The sequence below is a fragment of the Danio rerio genome, chromosome 20 (assembly GCF_049306965.1).
Source record: "Danio rerio strain Tuebingen ecotype United States chromosome 20, GRCz12tu, whole genome shotgun sequence".
Taxonomy (NCBI): Eukaryota; Metazoa; Chordata; class Actinopteri; order Cypriniformes; family Danionidae; genus Danio; species Danio rerio.
The window spans coordinates 21771259-21791702 of NC_133195.1; the positions used below are offsets into that span (position 1 = coordinate 21771259).

General features: G+C 33.4%; 1 protein-coding gene across 10 annotated transcripts in view; it reads right to left on the bottom strand.

Annotated features, from left to right (window-relative positions):
• Positions 1-20444, bottom strand: part of si:dkey-71h2.2 — a 90700-nt gene that overhangs the window by 36738 nt on the left and 33518 nt on the right. For all 10 annotated transcript variants that reach the window (XM_005160477.5, XM_073934071.1, XM_073934073.1 and 7 more), the window contains exon 2: positions 1326-1468. In XM_005160477.5, coding sequence (XP_005160534.1) covers positions 1326-1468 — 143 coding nt within the window. The remainder of the gene's footprint in view (positions 1-1325; positions 1469-20444) is intronic.

Here is a 20444-nt window from a genome sequence, read left to right on the forward strand (position 1 = left end):
GAGTTTACACGCTTCAATTATGAGTTTACATCCTTCAATTATGAGTTTACATCCTTCAATTATGAGTTTACATCCTTCAATTATGAGTTTACACGCTTCAATTATGAGTTTACATCCTTCAATTATGAGTTTACATCCTTCAATTATGAGTTTACATCCTTCAATTATGAGTTTACACGCTTCAATTATGAGTTTACATCCTTCAATTATGAGTTTACACGCTTCAATTATGAGTTTACATCCTTCAATTATGAGTTTACACGCTTCAATTATGAGTTTACATCCTTCAATTATGAGTTTACACGCTTCAATTATGAGTTTACATCCTTCAATTATGAGTTTACATCCTTCAATTATGAGTTTACATCCTTCAATTAGGAGTTTACATCCTTCAATTATGAGTTTACATCCTTCAATTATGAGTTTACATCCTTCAATTATGAGTTTACATCCTTCAATTATGAGTTTACACGCTTCAATTATGAGTTTACATCCTTCAATTATGAGTTTACACGCTTCAATTATGAGTTTACATCCTTCAATTATGAGTTTACACGCTTCAATTATGAGTTTACATCCTTCAATTATGAGTTTACACGCTTCAATTATGAGTTTACATCCTTCAATTATGAGTTTACACGCTTCAATTATGAGTTTACATCCTTCAATTATGAGTTTACATCCTTCAATTATGAGTTTACACGCTTCAATTATGAGTTTACATCCTTCAATTATGAGTTTACATCCTTCAATTAGGAGTTTACATCCTTCAATTAGGAGTTTACATCCTTCAATTATGAGTTTACATCCTTCAATTAGGAGTTTACATGCCATAAATATGAGTTTACAATCTGCAGTTATGAGTTTACTTTTTTGCAACTATGATTTTTCAACTCTTAATTATGAGTTTGTTTCACAATTATGAGTTTATGTTGCAAAATGATAAGTTTATAACACGAAATTATGAGTTTACATCCCACAAATTTGAGTTTAGATCTCACAAATATCTTGAGTTAAGATCCCGCAATTATGAGTCATCACGCAATTATGACTTTACATTCTACAATTATGAGTTTATCTTTTGCAATTATGAGATAACGTTTTGAAATTATGCGTTTATGTTTTACAATTATAAATTTACATCTTGCAATTATCAGTTTACGTTCCACAATTATGAGTTTACATTCCACAATTATGAGTTTACATTCCACAATTATGAGTTCACACCTACAGTAACAACTATGAGTTTACATCCCTCAATTATGAGTTTAGAAGTTACAAGTCTCACAAATCTTGAGTTAATGCTTTCACTCTTGATAACTGACCGTAGTTACAATCCTCCTGATGGCAGCCGCTGCCATTTCTTCTCCTTTAGGTTGACCAACCAGAGTCATGCCCAGATACTTCACATTGAACACCATCCCTTCCAGGAGCGTCTCTTTGGTGTCTGTCCAGTTCTCTGGCAGCTCTAAAACACAAACAACAGAGAGAAGCAATAAAAGTGACTGACAGAGTCTATTAATCCCTAATGGTCTGTCAAGCATCTCCCTTTGTGTTGAACAGAAGAAAGAAATTGGTTGGAAAGAAAGTAATAATAAATGTTCAAATGTTTAAAAAAACAACGGCTCAAAACTGCCTGAAATATGAATGTGAATGTATTGACTGATACTGCAGGATATCAAAAAAAAAAAAAAAAAAAAAGATGTCTGGCAGCCATTATGAAGTAATGATTTTTTTGATGCAATAAATAATGGTCACTTGCAAGCAAACAGTCCATTTGAAAATGTGTGCTTTATGTGCATAGATGGCTGGTTTCACACCTTTTCATCAGAAGAAGAGGGGCTCATTCGCTTGTAAGGAGAAATTTAAAAATCTGTGCCACACAGTGAGCTTTAAATAGCTTTCCGGTCCCTTTTGGGTCCAATACAAAGCCCTGTAGGAGAGTAGAGCTGGATCGAGAAAGATATGCAGAAAGAGCATGACTACACGACAGCCACTGCTAGTGCGCTTCTCTAAAATCTATATAAAGCAAACACTGAAGTGCTGGATGTTCATCTGCTATTGTATCAGAGTGAATTATTGATTATTTTGCTTTCAAGATGACAAGGACCCTTTATCATTATTTTATTTTATATGCTAAATTACTTATGAAAGGTAGAACCATCAGAACTCTAACATTTATAGTTATTTATAGTCATCTTCACAGGTAAACCAAAATGAATTAGTGTGTATGGGTTTCCCAGTGAAGGGTTGCGGCTGGAAGGGCATCCGCTGCGTAAAACATAAGCTGGATAAGTTGGCAGTTCTTTCCACTGTGACGACCCCAAATTATTAAAGGGACTAAGTTGAAAATGAATAATGAATGAATAAGAAAATGAATAATAATAATAATAATAATAATAATAATAATAACAATAATAATAATAATAATAATAAAGTCTTATTATTATTATTTACAATATTACTTTTTATAAGCAAAAACATCAACAAAATGAAATCAGACAGAAAGATTCTACATAATTTTACATTTCATTATGCATATTTACAGTATTACCAGATTTGGTGAAGTGAGCCAGAAGCTGCACCGTTATTTTCTTTTTATTTTCAGTTATTTTCTTTTTTGTATATATTTTGTTATATTATAGCTGATTTCAAAGAACATTCAAAAATAATCTCACAAAGTTTTGTAGTCCAGATCATTGAGTAAAGGTATTTAATTAACTATTAAAGTTGATCTGAAGTTTTACTAAATCAACAAACATTGCTTTTCTCAACTCCTCTTGTCACTTTTTCTACATGCTGTGAAACTTCAATTTTGCTCTCCAAATGGTGTTAAACATTGTATAAAACCAATCAAAAAGCTTAGAAATGTTCAGAAACAGTGACAAAAATGCTGATCATTTGTCAAGTGGAAACCCCATTTAAACTGACAGGGACACGATTTGTCTAGATATCCTTGTGTCAGAAATAGCAGTGCTATGTGTAAAGGCTTGCAGATCACTTCAGTAAGATTCAATACTGTGTAAAGTATAATGTTGTGTAGATGAGAATCACATAGATGATGAAAATGCTGAACAACTACAGTATAATTAAATGTATAATTAAATTGGGCATATCTTCAAAACCATTCAAGGTATGAATTTGAGTAGGATATCCTTTTAAAGTGTGTCCTCTTTTTATTGATGCCAATATCTCAATTTTGAAACTTGAGTCACTGTGACTCATTTTGCTGGATAAGGTCACATTTTATTTATTTAATATGTTTATTTAATTTTTTATTGCTAATATACTCAATTTCTTGTGAAAAAAAACCCATCAGGACCGCAAGTAAAGAGCAGTTTAAGTCCTTTCTTAATCGTTTAGATTCATTAGCACAGGCAAGCCAACGTTTGTCTATATCAAATATGCACTTGTGGCTTGTGCCACTGTAATGCATACAGTATCCTGAAAGGGCATCAGTAGAGGACAGAAGCTCATCTAATGTGACAGCGTTTACTGCTCTGACAGCTCTGCTCTCTGCCATCTGTCCACCAGCAGCAACAGCTGTTTGAGGACACGAACACCATCAGCGCCATCACCGCTAATTCAATCCACAGTCAGTTATTAATGCACAAAACTCAGCTCAGCTCAATAAAATCAACACTCAGCACTTTACTAAATGACCACTACTAAATGACACATTATTGGCTTCTTAAAGAGGACATCTTATGAGATGAAATAAAACTAGAGATGCACCGATTTTATTTTATTTTTACAAAATGTTACACTGATTCCAATACTGATATTGGTCAGTACTACAGTACTAGGGTTTTTCTGAATTAAATACATTTTACTGAACAGGGAATGGATCCATTTAACATTCAACTTTCCAACATTTCAAGAGAGGGACAAGTTGAGATAAAAAATATACAATCTTCAAATCTTCAAACGAGATTTCTATTACCAACATTAACTTTTATTTAACATAAAACATAATAACTTAAAAAAACAGTCCTACATCTGTTATATGTAAATTATCTGATGTGCTACTCTAAAAAAATGACTTACTAAATATTTAAGTAATTTTTTTTATCGCCCAAGACATTTTAGACCAAACTAACAAATGGGTTTGCACCATTGCTTGATCATGGTGCACACCAGTTGCTTTCCCTATACAGTTTTGATATTTTAGACACTCAAAAACTCAAATCTTATATCGTTTCATTATTTTGTTTTATAACCAATATTCAATGATCTTTCTCAGGAAAGAACAATGGATCATTAAAAAGATTTGCAGCTAATTTCTTTCATGCAGTTAAATGGGTATCCGCCTTTTCATATTACTGCAGACATTACTACGGACAGCTTTAAATGAATCCGATATCTGCCAAAATAATCTGCAGCCGATACATCGGTGCATCCCGAAAAAAAGAAAGAAAAATTAATCCCCAAAATATGTGCTTGATTTCAAAACAAAATACTCAACAGATCACAGCTTTCCCCATTTGTGTGCAAAAAACATGCCATCTTTATGTGTGTCCCTTTAAATGCAAATGAGACAATTACATAATATACAGTAATACATTATAATATTTACACTGGCATTACAGTAGTTACTTAAAACGTTAGCAGACCTGTTCCCTTGAAAGCAACAAGTTGACTTTATTTTAAAAATTGAGTAAACATGTTATGACTTGCAACTGTTAAATAGACTTAATTTTTAACATGTCATTTATTTAATTAGAAGGCAACAGGTTTACTCGTCTTTTAAGGTAAAGCCAACTGAATACTTTAAAATTTATAGATTTACTAGCCTAATCTCACAAGGAAACGTAACTGTTGTTTGTTTAGTCAGTTCAGTGGCTAATTCGTACGAATTTGTACAAGTTCAGTTGTACAAAAATGTACAATTTTTAAAAAGATACATGGCACCCAACCCAGCACCATCCCTAAACCCAACCATCATTGGGGGATAAGCAAATCGTACTATGATTGTACAAATGAGATTGCATAAATTAAAACATATTGTACGAATTGTAGTGAGATAGTGTTGGGTTTACTCACTTTTTAAAAGTAATGTCTGAATAATTTTTAGAGTGGGTAACACTTTAGTTTAGGTCCCAATTCATGGTATTAACAAACCATTAACTAACACTACTAGTTTAATAACTACTAATTAGCTTTTTTATAATGGTTAGTAAGTTAGAAGTTGGGTTTAGATTTTGGGAATGCAGAATAAGCTCAGGTAACACTTTATTTTGATGGTCCATTTGAGTGTCAGTAGACTGTCTGCTAATTCAACAGATATTTAACTGACTATAAGAAACTTTGCAAGTACATGTTAACTTACATTCACCCTAGCCCCAACCTAACAATCTATGTTATAACCACTAATGAACAGTTAATATCTTATTATTAGGCAGGTAATAAGCCAGTAGTTAATAGCAAGAATTGTGACCTAAACTAAAGTTTTACCTTAAAAGTGTAAAAATAATAATAAGATAAAAAAGTTATTGGGTTGTCCTTTTTTATGTTTTCAACCTGATTATAGCTATCACATTTCATGACACATGTCCCAGTTAAAATGAGCTGCGGGCGATGGAAACACAGCAGAAGTGTCCAAACGCTCTGAGGGTGACTTAACAGGCATGTATAATCTCATGTTGCAGAACACTTGTCGCCCTGAAATCCTAGTGCGGATGCTGACATGTGCAAATCTTGGGCCACAATAATGCGGCAACTAGTGCAGCTCTGTAACTTGAGGGAAGCAACATACTGTACGTTCACCAGAATGCTATATGAATAATTGATCAGACTCATGTTGATGCTCCAGGCCCTCACTCAGATTAGATTGAAGTAGATTGAACTTGTTGATGTTGATGTGAACAACTTTGCAAAGGTATAAGGGCAATATAACAAAGCAATTGATATATATTTTGTACCGTTTTAGCCAGCAGCGGGATGCAATTAAAGAAGGAAGACAAAACAAAAAAGCAGGCAGTATTATGTGTATGGTGCCAGTGTCATTTTTAACAACACATAATTTGACGTCTGGGTTGGTGCATGTGTGTCTGCGTGATATAGAGTGATCCGATTTGTGCAAACATGAAATGCGATTACCACAGACGGTGAAACGTAGCATAACCGCATTTGTGTCTCCGCTAGACAAAAGCTGCATGGCATTTCTCCAGACTGAGGTTTTTTCAATGAGGTTTTGAGGGTTTATATCAAAATAAATCTACTTAAATATGTTGTTTAGCATATTTTTTTCTCAGAAGGATTTTGATAGGTTGAGATTACATCTAGAACCTCTCATAACATTCCACTAATGTTAGTGTATGGTTCCTGTTTGTTTATTCTTTTGGCAGCCAATTTATGAGTTTATAATGTTTTTTTTTTTTTACTTTATTAATATGTTGCTAGGAGTTTTTCATTGTTGTTGTTGTTAATCATTCTTTAACAGTCCCTTCTAAACAGTAATCACAGTAATTAAATAAAATATTATCAAAATGACAAATCTGCTATAACATTAAGCTTTTTTTACCAGTCATAAAGTATTATGATAACTCTGTGATCTCAGATTTTAAAGCATTTACTCCCACAGAGTGGACAAGGGGAAGTGCTTCAGTTTCATTCATGTCAAATCTCATAACATTTCATAGGTTTATAATATGTTACAGTTTTTCTCAATTGCTTTGACACATTTTTTAAAACAGATTTAACATTCTCTAAACTGTAAGTGCAAATCTCAAAACTGTTTGCTGGAACTTCAGAACATTATTGCATGTCTGCGAAATGCAGTTAGATCACCCAAAACATTTTATTCATGCTTCAAATCCTAGTTATTGTGTCAGTAATTTGGCCAAGGCCACCAGAACCTAAAGTGGTTGTCATTGTGTGAGCCACACTGCTCAAAATGATTAGTTGTTTTTTCACCAGACAATCAACCATGGAAATTAAGGTCTAAATAATTTGCTGAGAAGAGTCAATAGTACAGAGCAAAAAATTTACATTTGCATTTGTACAGTACATTTATATGTGTATAAATGTATTACATGCAAAGTGCAATCTTGCTTGTCCAATTACTGTATTGTATATTTGATATTTCTTATGTTACCACAAATACACACAAAAAAATACAAAATATCCATGGAAAAAATACTAATTTTGGTGGACATCCTGTCACTTTTGTTGGCCTTGCCAGAGATTAGACTTCTTCTAATTGCTCTTCCATAAGCATGTTAACTGCAGTTCAGGATTGTGAATGTAGTGATTGTGCTGTGGGCAATCTATATACAGTACATACTGTATATATGGTACTATACAGTATTTGATAAATAGACAAGCAAATTGTATTGCAACTAGGGGTCATTTATACTTAGAGTTCACACTTAGCTGATGATTGATAATAAAGCTTGTTGGCATGCTGTCCCGGGAGAGAGCCCTGAGCTCATAAGATCCTCGAGCCTGGGGCCAAGAGGGGAGTTTGATTTCAGGTAGATCTCGGAGAACTCCCCTGCTGTAGTAGCTAACGAACAGATAGTGATTGCTCTTAAGAGATACCTACTTATTGTGCAGATCTTGTCTTTAGTGCCGACTTGGATCAGTCAATTACAATTTTTCTTGTTTGCTTTGATGCAGCCATCAACTGAAACTCCACATTTTCAAAACAGATAACATACAGGCTTAAACAGCGGCATTGTGAGGTGGATTTTGTGCTCTTTGGAGTGTGAAGTTAATCTATATATTCAGGTTATATGTGTATAATCTGCTTGTAGACTTGCATACCATTAAAACAAGTGGACATGGGAAATGGCCTGAGGAAACAACTAGGGGTCATAAAAGAAGGGATGAAAAGAGAGTGATAAAAGAGCCTGAGGTGTCTCAGGAAACAGATGTCAGAGGTAGTATTTGGGGTCAGGGGTTAAACTAGGAGGAATCTTGGGTAACATATGGAGAACAAAGAAAAAAACTGGTGTAGAAGACTATTTAAACAGGTTAGAATTTTGAGTGAGGCAGAATTTTTCAGACAGAGATGCTACTGGGGGTCTCCTGAAAGTTCTCCTTTGTTGTCGACAATAAAGTATATTCTTCTGATATTCATAACCTCCAGACTGAGTTTGATTTAGTAAGAGAGAAACGAAGAAAACCACCACATTTGGCGTCCCTGGGTGGGCTGGAAAGGAGCAGGACTGGTGTTGCTGTGCATGCTGGACTGGAGAGAAAACACAAATATGTGGCCACAATAAAAAACGGTAAGCGATTTTATGCTTATTAGTTTGTGTTTTTTCTGCCAGGACCTGCTTGTACAGGTAAATACACTTGAACTGTTTCTCCAGCTTTAAAGAATTAAAAGTAAATGTAAAAAGGATATTAAAGAAAAAAGGGGTTTTGAATAACAGAAGAAAAAGAGTAATTTGCATGCAAATGATCTGTGTTTTCCTAAGAGGGCCTTGATGGATAGGATAAACATTAACTAGTAACTGTTACTCAGATTTGGGAAATTATTAATGATATAAGATATGCATAGAGCATTTATAGGTTTTAAGAGAGAGTCTTCAATGTGTGGTGACAGTTAAGAGATTAAAGCAGAGTAAGGTATGCAAATGATCTGTGTTTTCCTAAGTGGGCCTTGATGGATAGGATAAACAATCACTAGTAACTGTTACCCAGATTTGGGAAATTAATAATGATGTAAGATATGCATAGAGCATTTATAAGTTTTAAGTGAGAGTCCTTAATGTGTGGTAACAGTTAAGAGATTAAAGCAGATTAAAATAGAGAGATGCGCGCTAAGACCTACGATACCGCTTTGTTAAATGAGATAAACAAAGGGCTGCATGGGTAGGCAAGAAAGCCTGTGGTTACCGCTCTAAGGTTAGAGGGCTGCTCGGACAGGTCACTCAAGAGGAGTGTAGTGTAGAGTATTTATTTAATTGAAGTGTTTGTGTATTTGCTGCTTCAGATTGTGGCAAAATAGTCCACATTGGTGGGCAGAGAAGACTGCCTTCCTCCTCCGTGAATGGAATGAGGATGGGGGGATGCAGCTCCTGTTACACTGAGTGGAGGAGAGGAGTGAATGAGAAGAGAAAAAGTAATAAGATTAGAAGTGTGAATGCGTTTAAAAGTATGTTTTCAATAAGGAGTAGGTTAAAATAATGATTATAGTATATTATAATATAAAAGGAGGGCTGCATATGTGTGGTGTGATTTAAAGAACAATAGGAATAGTGATTGATGCAGTTTAAGAGAAGAGATTATGATATAAAGAGAGGAGTCTCTTAAATCAAAACTAATGGAACATGTAGCATTTGAAAGACACAGAGTAAAAGGCAGAATAATATAATAGTTAAACATTTTTCTGAAATTATCTTTGTGTTTTAAGTTTGAATATGTTAAAAAAAGAACAATAGGCAGAGTGAACTGAAATTCCTGACATAGCAATGAGTGAAAGACAGTCTGCTCCAGGATGGGGGTAAGAGAGAGATTTATGGTGTCCATGTGTGAACAATAGATTGCCTATTTACAGCACTAGGGAAACAGAGAAGAGGAGAGTTAATGAGAGGAGATCAAACTATAGATAAAATAATGACATAGACTTTAACATAATTTGGATAGAATATAAGTTATTAATGAATAGACAAATTATAAAGTAGTATAGTAAGAAAAATGAAATGAGAAAGTACTAATAATAGAGTTATATTATATAGAAAAGAGTTTGAAACTCTACTAATGAAAAATAATAAATGATGCCATAGTGATCAATATATATAGAGATAAAGGAAGTATGGAGTAAAAGAATGTATTAAATAAACAAATAGATTTACTAAATAAATATGAATGAATAACATATAAGTTAGGTCTTTGATTGAGAATAAAATAGAAAAAGAAAACTTGAAAAATGAATATTGATTAACTGAAGATTTAATTAGAAAATGTGTAAGCTTTAAAATGTATAAGAAAACCTAAGAGCTAAAAACTCAAATTACGGAAAGGAAAAAGAATAAAATAGAAATAGAAAAAATAAGTCCACTGTTTCAAGGATAAAAATAGACGTTTAAAATATGCTTACAATATAGGCACATTGAACAGATAAGATAAAAAGTAAAAAGCAGTAACAATCTGAAGAAATAATTGACTTTAGAGAATTTGTTTGTATTTAGGGCAATACAAATGTTTGTTTCATCTGTTTCATCAAAGTCAGCTACATAAGATCTAAGCCATCATCTATTTGTAGTAAAGTAAAGTGATTTAGATGAAAATCATAGAAGCTAGGTAAATGTTAAAGAATGCGTTAGAGTGAGTTGAAAATAAATTTTAAAGTTTATGCAGTAAGAAGCTAAATTGATAAGTATGCATTGCACTTCCAAAAATGAAAAATGCTTTTAGTAAATAAATATGTGAATTTAATTAATAATATTAACTATGAGCTATAGCAGTAATGATTTTGAACAGTTATACCAGATATTGGGCCACCATGTAGTATTGTTGAATTAAATCAAGTAGGGAAAAACAGATATGAAAAAAAAAAAAAGAAATGCAATACTAAAATATGTGACAGAGAAAATAAAAGATAAGATAATGACAAATGGCAAACAGAAGAAACATTTGATGTAAGCAGTGAAAAAATAGAAACTGAGTATAGAAAATGTTACAATGTAAAAATGAGTGGTTAGTAGAGAAACACTAGCATAGATGAGGAGAAATGTAAAGTAAAGCATAATCTGAAGCTAAAGAAATTATTTAGAAGGACACTAAAGAATTAGAAAATTAAATATATTTACATATGATAAAATGATTATGAATTAGAGAAAAATAAACTGTTAAAACTGTAAAGAGGAAAAAATAGATGAGAGGAGTCTCCATTTGATGGAAAAAAAAAATGGGGAAAGAAGGAAAGACTTTTATAGGTCATGAGCTAAATTCCATATATTAATTAAGAGGACAAAGGGATGGACTTTGGGGGACTGTGGTCTCTTACCTACCAGACATCTCTGAGTGCACTGGCAAATGGAAAAGGTGTTTGAAAAACACAATGGACAAACTGTTGGCTGTGGACATTTGTGAAAGCAGTGAGGCAGACACTGCATGCCCAGGAATTACTGAGGACTGGAAAGGCTACTTATGTTCAGAGACACTAAAAAGAGGCAAACAAGCTAATGATGAACTGATCAAAGAGAAAAAGCGCTCCACCAGAACTTTACAACAGCTCAATGAAAGAAGCCAGCACTAAGAAAGAAGGGGGAAACACTGTGCCCTGATATGGACACCACAGAAAAGACTACACCAATCTATGAACCAGTTGTCTTCTCAGGGTGTGAGGAGGGGGAGTCTGGTAGTCCATCTCAAAGCAGTCGACCTATAGTCCAAATTGACTACAATGTGACCACTCAGAGGGCAAAATAAGAGCAAAAGTGTAGCTACCCATTCTTGTATCAAATTAGACTCCAATCAATTTAAATAAAAGAAAAGTATCATGTAAACTGTGAAAAGTCTTAGATGATAATGTACGATGAAACTTTAAATGTATTATGTTGAAATGATAAATTATGAAGAATGTTAAATTATTTTGGTTAATTTTCATAGGTTAATTCATAGAGATTATTGAACATAGGAGGATAAATTATAATGCATGGTGGTGATAAAAAAGATAATAAAAGACAGTTTTTGATAACTAAAAAAAATAATAATTTGGGTTAGAAGTTGATGGAGTTAAGTATTTAGGTTAAAATTAGGGAAACTTATTTTGAGTAAACTAAACTAAGATTTGGGAGAAAAATTATGTCAGAGATTAAGACAGAAAAGTGATTTATACTTGAAGAGAATGAAAAAAAAATGAAATGAATTCACAGTACTGAATAAGCCAAAAAGTAACAATTCTAAATGTACTAAAAAATATTCGAAAGAGAAAAGTGTTTAAACAAATAAAAAAAACAGAAAACAGGTTGTTTTACATATGTGAAGGAATAATTAAAAGCAAAAAAGATTAAGGACTAAAGATGAATAATCAGATCAGATAGAGAGGAACCTATAAAGAAATCCAGTGATTTTTCAGTCAACTGATAAAAAATTACAACAAAAAATGTATGTACAAACAGTGTGATGTGAGAACAGGAAGGAATTGGGAGCTGAAAATGCTGAAAAGTGAAAAATGGTAATAATATAAAATGCAAAATAAGAAATAGCTCAGAAATAAGAAATTACTTAGGTGTCAAGTTTTACTAATTATTATGAGTTCAGGACAATAAGGGAAAACAAAATTAGCCAGCATAGGGAGGATTAATAAAAAATTAAACCAGATGCAGGTCTGTTATATGCTGGAATAGGCATTATTGAAACTTTTGAGAACATAGCAATAAGAGAAACATTTAAATGTGTTAAGGCATTTCTAATTTGGTTGTGATTGTGTAGGTAACTAATAAAATGGATTTTATTTTGATTAAAATTTAATTCTTGATGATGGCATTAGTCAAAACAGGCAAAACTAGATGTTGTAAAATTTATGATTTAAGAACAGTCAGTGATAGAGAATTTCTTAGCAGAGGTTCCTAACACGCACTGTACTTAAATTTGTTAGTTTGGATGCCAAAAATGTTAAAGTAATTAATTGATTTCTGTTTAGGTAATTAACAGAGGAGGGTAGACACTTGGTTACACTTAAAGTAAATAGGCTGTTATACATACATTAGAATGCATAAAAGGATTTAGAATATTTTGTGATGGATATTGTAATGTGTAGGATTTAGTTATCTGCAGGTACATCTAGCTCAAGCTAAGTAAAAGACAGAAATAAAACTTTTTAGGGATGACGGGTTTAGTGTTAACAAGATTCTATATTTATTCTAGATGCAATAATAATTGTTAAGATGATAAATAAGAGATTGATTTTACATTAAAGAAAATAAGGTAGCAGGTCTAACACTAGTATAGAGTCACAACCTCAATTAGATGATAGTGCAAATTAAATAACATACAAGTCTTTATGAACAATATGTATAGCATCAAAGGGAAGCAAAAACGATAGGTATGATTTTTATAATAGGAAGTACAGATTGTTGATACAACAGCATTTCTAGATATTGTCATTGGCGATGTACATGGTTTGAATCAAGGGTGAAGTGGTAAAGAAAATTGAGCACCAAGGATAATGATCGCCTTTTTGAATGCAGTGATTAGTGAATTGTTATACACATGTGACATCCGTGCAAAGTAGAATGTGAGTAAAAGATCAGCAATAGGTCTAATGGATTATTCAAGAACTTCATTGTAGATGTTGTGAAATGATAAAATTAGCTTAGGGCAAGAGATACAAGTTTTTGGGCATGGCAGTTGTGGTAGATGAGTGAAGGTAATTCCATTAGCAGAGCAGGAAAGAAGGAACAGTTATTACATTTAAGACAAGAGAAGTCTCAGATTTGCAATACCTTCAGAAATAAGTTTAATGTGTCTGCATTTATAAATAAATTAGAGTAATTAAAGTTAATTAAAGTAAATAAAGGTAATTAAGTAGATAAATAAGTGTATATGTGATTCAGTGAATAGATAAGTAAATGTATTGATAAAGTATTGGAAATCAAGAAAATTGAGAAATTACACATAATTGTAAGGAATGATTGAAAGAGCTAAAGATGATTCATCAAGGCCTAGTTTAACAAGATGTGTTAAAATAATATACATTTTGCATTAATAAGTGATTGCATGAAAACTGACAGAAACAAACAACTAACATTGCATGAAGTATTTTTGGGTCGACCCTTGCATGTAATCTCGCAAATAACTTCGCATATAACCGTTTGGAATGTTTGGAGAACATTTCTAATGTATTGGAAAGAAGTTTGGTCTTTTATGAGGAAACTAACTGCCATGTGCAAAGCAATATCTGTACAGGAAACCAGAAAGGACCAGAAGCAGGAGATTAATCCGGTGATTGAGTATATCTGAGGTGTTCTGGAGAAAGTGGAGTGAAATCAGGAGAAATGGACCTTATGCCAAGGTTACCAAAGGGGATGCCATCAACTGGATACCTTCTGGACCACAGCACAAGACAGCCAAAGGAAAAACACTCCAGCAAGAGAAAGTTAACGGGAAACAGAGGAGGCAGAAAATCCCAAAGCTCAAACCAACGAATTGCAAAGTGTGGCAGAAGCAGTTCATCAGAACAGTAAAAAGAGTAATTCTGATTATATACCTGAGTGAGAAATACAGAAGGTGCCACAAATTCAAGTGATGATAATCACCACAACTTCAGGTTATAGACTCTCAACATAAAGTCTTTAGCAACACTTTTTAAGGCTAGAACGAAACAAAGAATGCTCGCAAGTATGTGCCAGATTTAGGGTCAAAAAGATGAACTAGTGCTAAAAATTTTTATAGTTTAGATAAAGAAGAGGATGATGAAGAGGATCCATGCCTTGGGTGTTAAGTGCTAGTAACCTCTACCCCAAAACGGCGGCTCTCTACGATACGCAAAGTATCTGAGCTGAAGATCAACGTACTCTACGGATTATGTTTTGTGGGTGTTAGATTAGAATATTGTGTTGTGACCCTAGATTGGGAGATTGTGCATGTTCATTTTTTGTTTTAGTTTTATTCTTTACTGTATGTTAAATAATCATGACCCCCAGAAGCAAATAGATAACTAATTGTATGCTTAAAATACTACTTTTTATGATATCAACAAAATAGAATCAAGTCTTTTACTGTGTCCTCGTCAGAACAGGACACAGAGGTTTGGCGTGATTCTATTCCAAAGTGCAATTACATGATTTGGTCATTTGTAATAATACTGTGACATATATTTGTCATTAAGTAATATGGCTGAGGGCTAGATCATGGAGTTGCACTATGGGCCAAAAGCAAGAATATTAAGACTTAAAGTCTTAAGAGGAGGGATTATATGAGGTGGATTTTGTGCTCTTTGGAGTGTGAAGTTAATCTATATATTCAGGTTATATGTGTATAATCTGCTTGTAGACTTGCATACCATTAAAACAAGTGGACATGGGAAATGGCCTGAGGAAACAACTAGGGGTCATAAAAGAAGGGATGAAAAGAGAGTGATAAAAGAGCCTGAGGTGTCTCAGGAAACAGATGTCAGAGGTAGTATTTGGGGTCAGGGGTTAAACTAGGAGGAATCTTGGGTAACATATGGAGAACAAAGAAAAAAACTGGTGTAGAAGACTATTTAAACAGGTTAGAATTTTGAGTGAGGCAGAATTTTTCAGACAGAGATGCTACTGGGGGTCTCCTGAAAGTTCTCCTTTGTTGTCGACAATAAAGTATATTCTTCTGATATTCATAACCTCCAGACTGAGTTTGATTTAGTAAGAGAGAAACGAAGAAAACTACCACAATTGATGGCCAATGTCATTTGTTGTCTTTCTATTTGGGCTGTCAAAATTGCCTTTTTTGCAAAGAATTTTATCCAGAATGAGAAATGCTTTGATTAAATTTATATTGAATTCATGACATTATTCAAATTGTGGCTGAAAAAAAACCCAATAAAAAGTATTAAAATACTGTAAATATTAGAGAAAACACATGTAAATCAACATACAGTCAATTCTATTGGGAGCATAGGACATAGCCACTATTGACCTGCTCCATCCATGCTGGCACAGAACAACACAGACCTTCCATCGATTTTAATGTTTGCAGACTGATTGCTAATTGAAGATTTTTGTGAAGGAGAGTCAAACCGGTGCTTTAGTGAATTCATGCTGATCTTGGTAGTTTCTAATGATTAGGAATAGATGGTTTCTGTTTGGTTACCATAGCTTAAACAATGGAGTTTGGACTGCTTGAATGACATCGGGGTTAACCGTTTTGAAAAATGGTGGGAAAAATGTGTCAACCCAATGAGAAAGCATTTAAACATTTGCAAGACCTGTCTTCTGCTCTGCTGGGATACTGATAATGAAAATGAAGTGGAACTTTTTTTTTTTAACTAGGTCAAAGTAAACAAGAAAAACTCTAACTTAAGTTGCATGTTTTTGGATGTTGGGAGGAGACCCGGGGAAAACCTATGTGAGCACGGGGAGAACATGTAAACCCCGCTTAGAAACGTTGGCTGGCTTGATAAGGACAAGAATAGTGACGCTCTTGCTGTGAGGCAACAGTGCTAAGCACTGGGCCACCATGCCATCTAATAAAGAAGGAGTAGGGGTGGAAGGGGGGGATTCTTCAAAACGAAGATGGCTGTGATATGGAACTTAGGGTATTTAGTGGTTTAAGAATCGTCTGATTGATGAATCATACATTGAATAATACAGGGCCGGCTGCAAGCAATCATAAGCACTTGATCCACAGGAAATTAGTTTATAAATAAACTTCACCAATATCAGATATTTATGGTCTAAACCAGCATGTACAAATGTTTGATAATTGAATAAACTGTTTTGAGTGCGATGGCTTATATGATGTAAAATAATTGAAATGTTGTGAAGAGTTTGACAGTTTAAATGAGAATCGACTCATCAGTTTTGATCCCCAAGCCGTATGCAAAAAGCTTTTGTCCAAAATACAGACAATTGTACTTACTGTTTGAAGACTCATGCCAAAGCATTTGCAATTTGCTTAAACCAATAAGACATGCCACTCTGAATTAAACAATAAGCTAATTGTTCAGAAAACGACACTTATTGTTTTGAAAAATAAAAATATAAATCGAGAATTGAGCCAAAGCAATTAAGAAAAACTGTAAAATGTACTATTGCAAGAAAAAAAACTGTATACAAAACATTCTATAATTGTTCCTTTTAGGTTTAATTAGTTATTAAGTAAATTTTGCAAGGAGTTCTTGTGTTCTAATCTAATATTAATGTATTTACAACGTTCTTTAATGGTCACTTTTAGGTCAAAAATGTAATACATTCTCTCAAAAAGTTTTTTTATACACATATGTATATCATACTTTGATGTTAGTTTCGAGAAAGGTTATTTGTGAGAATTCTTTTGCTGTTTTTATGGCTGGTTTTTATGTGGAAATGTTTTGCTAACCTAATAATTAAATAGAAAAACTGTCATCAAAAATATTGCAATTCCATAATCATAAATTTTCATGAATACACAACTGCTAACATCAATTTAAGAGCTGAATACTGCCTTAAGATAAAAAAATACATGCCAATTAGCCAGAAATATAATCAATGATCTTCTTAAGGCTGATAATTTCCTTTCCCTTAAGTGCCTGATTGTGTTTTCACTGACACATTTCAGCCAGAAATCTACTTCTACAGTATATGAATAATACATGCTTAATGGCCTCATTTACACTCAAAAGTAACATGGATCCTCAAGCATGCTGAATACCAATAAACATAACGACTGCATTTGAATGACGAGATGATGATTAATTAAAACATGAGCTCACACATGGACACACGAGCAGGGCAGTTGCCCATAGCAACGGGTAAATCAAATGTTTCCTGGAATCATCCTGCACTGGCATTTTTATGCATCACATACATATTTTTGAATACGAAATGTTTCAGTCTTTGATGAATTTTTATTCTTCAACCATCTCAGAAAACTAAAACGTTTACAATGTGTTGACAGCCACTGAATAAAAGGCCTCTGATCTGTGATTTGTCGTTTAGTGCCTAAATAATGAGTGTGAAAGTAGGACATTACCTTGACAGAATATAGGACATGATGCAGAGAGAGAGAGGGGCCAGTGAGTTAGGGAATAGAACTGATTCTAGCAGGCCATAAGTAGAATACACTCTTAAAAAGAAATATGCTAGAAAATAAACACATTTTTTTACATAATAGATTTAATGACAATTTTCTCTTTGCCATGATGATAAATGCACAAAATACTACAATTCAATGTAAATTAGCGCAATTAAAAAAAAACGTAAGGTTAATTAGGTTTACTTAGAAAGTTAGGTTAATTACCCAAGTCATGGAAAAACAATGGTGTAACCAGGGTAAGTGACACTGACAACAGAGGTGCAAATCCACATGCAGGTTTACTAGTGAGGTCAGGCAAGCAGTGGTCAATAAAGAGGCTAACAGATATAAGGGCAATCCAGAATCATAGTCAAAATAACAGGCAGATGGTCACAAGGCAGGCAGCAAACAGGATAAAACAAATAAGCAAGGCAAGGATCAAAAACACGGAAAAACAAGACAAAGGAAAACGCATTGTAGTGTCACTAAAACAGTAGACAAGAATCAGCCACAACTTTGAGTTAGTGTGCTGTATATATATAGTGCAGTAATCAGTCCAAAAGCAGCTTCAGCTGTCAGAGTCTGATCTATGGTGACTTGGAGCAGGTGAGTGTGTGTGTGTGTGTGTTGCATGACTGGATCTGTAGTCCATAAACCGGCAGATTTGTAGTCCTATGTGAGTGTGAATGTTTTCCAGCGATCTCTTTTGGTTAGATCTCTGGTGATCATGACAGATGTTTTTTTTTTTTCTGTAGACAACCTTTATTTACAAAAAGGTTGTATGCGTTAACATTACTTAACACATTAGTTAACAATTAACAGTTATTACAACTGGAGAAATTAAGCTGCTGTAACTACAAAAATCAAGTTAGGAGAACTAACTAAAAAATAAGTTGACAACTAAAAAAAAGGTTGCAGTAACTGGAAAAATAAGTTACTAAAAAACTAGAGAACTTAAAAATTAAAAAATATATATTTTTATTAATATTAACTAGAAAAATCTGGAACATTAAAGAGATTTTAATTGGCAATGACTCCTATGTTGCCACTTTTACGAACACAAAAAAAATGCAGGGTTCCACACAATTTATTCATGATGTCCCAACACAACTCAATTAAGTTAACTTGACACTTTTGACAAATTTATGTGGATTGAACATAAAAAATTAAGTTGTCCCATTGAAATCTCCAGAACTGTGTTGTTTCAGCTTATTCATTTTAATAAAGTAGTTTGAACAAGTAAAAAAAAATTTTTTTTGAGTGTACAATTTGTGGGATACGCCATTGGTGTCTATATATGTCTCTAAAGTTTTATCTTAAAATACCCATCAGATTATTTGTTATACCCTGCTGAAAATGTCAATTTTGAGGTCAGAGTCTGCGTTTGAACCCTGTGCTTTTAAATGCAAATGAGCTGGTTTCTTTGCAAATCCTGTTCTGTGGACATGTTTATATGCATACTACAAAGACATGTTCATACGTGGCTTTCAATCAATTTGGAGGGAGGAAAAAACTGCATTGCTACGTCACGTTGTGGTGGGCCTCAAAATCACTGGGAATTGGGCCCTATGTTAACATTACAAATTTTCAAGGAAACTTCTTATGTTTTTTTCACTCCAGTATGATAGTGGATACCTACACACAGTTCTGTCCAAACAGCTTACAAAAGTTGATTTTGCATTATTGGTGCTTTTTAATAAGTGCATTAGTGTGTGTGTAGGTAAACATTAACATTAATTAATTAAGCTGTTGTGTTAAAGAGATCCATTACAATAATGTATAACCAAAAGTTTTTGAAGAGGGCTAATAATATATAAAAATGTAAAAACTGCATTTATTTCAGTCAAACTAAAAGAAATAGCACTTTCTTTTGAAATGAATTGTTTGTAAAGCACAACCTGGTAGTGCAACTCATAATTTGAAACAGTATTGACATGCAGAAAAAGGTGTATACATGCCGTTTACTGTAAAGTAGTTTGTCTGCATCTTGCATCTGCATCTTTGTCTGCATCTTGCCATAAAACAATTGTTGATTCTATCAAGAGCTTGTATTTTAGATTGAAAGTGAGTGTTCATTGTTAAGCAGAAATAACAGGAAGGTCTTAAAATGTCAGTGCTGAATTTTGCGCTCTCAGACAGAGCAGTTTGAGCCGTGTCGAACATGCCAGATCTTTGTCAAATTTCTCTGCTCAGGACAACCACAGAGGTGTCAGACCAAGCACCGTTGCCTAGCAACAAAAGTCACTGAGCAAAAGACACTCCTACAATGGGGGATGTTGGAAAGTAAACACAATAGCACATGCATGCTGAATTTAGTAAAATCATTATAATAAAAATTATGTACAAATTATGTATATAAACTACATTTAAAAAAATATTTCAGGAGGCTCAACAATTTTTGGTGCAATTGCAGATACACATGAAATAATAGTAACCTTTCAATTACAAACAAACAAGAAAACAAACAAAATAAATAATTTAAAAAAGCGTTTACAGTATACTGTATGTGAAGCATGGAAAATTATTTTACATTTTGTTTTGGGAGTCTTAAATTCCAGTGTTTAATTTAGTTAAGTTCTCATTTAATTATATATTTTAAATGATTTATTTCTATCCAGACACTTTTTTACAAGATGGTATGCATAATAATGCTCAATAATGTCTGCTTGTGCTTACAGTGCAATATATCCAATGCAATGTTTAACTAGCAAAACCATAAAAACTGTGATTTTTAATACAACTGAATCTTAAACCAGGGAAGAATATGAAAATAACCCACATTCATCTCTGTT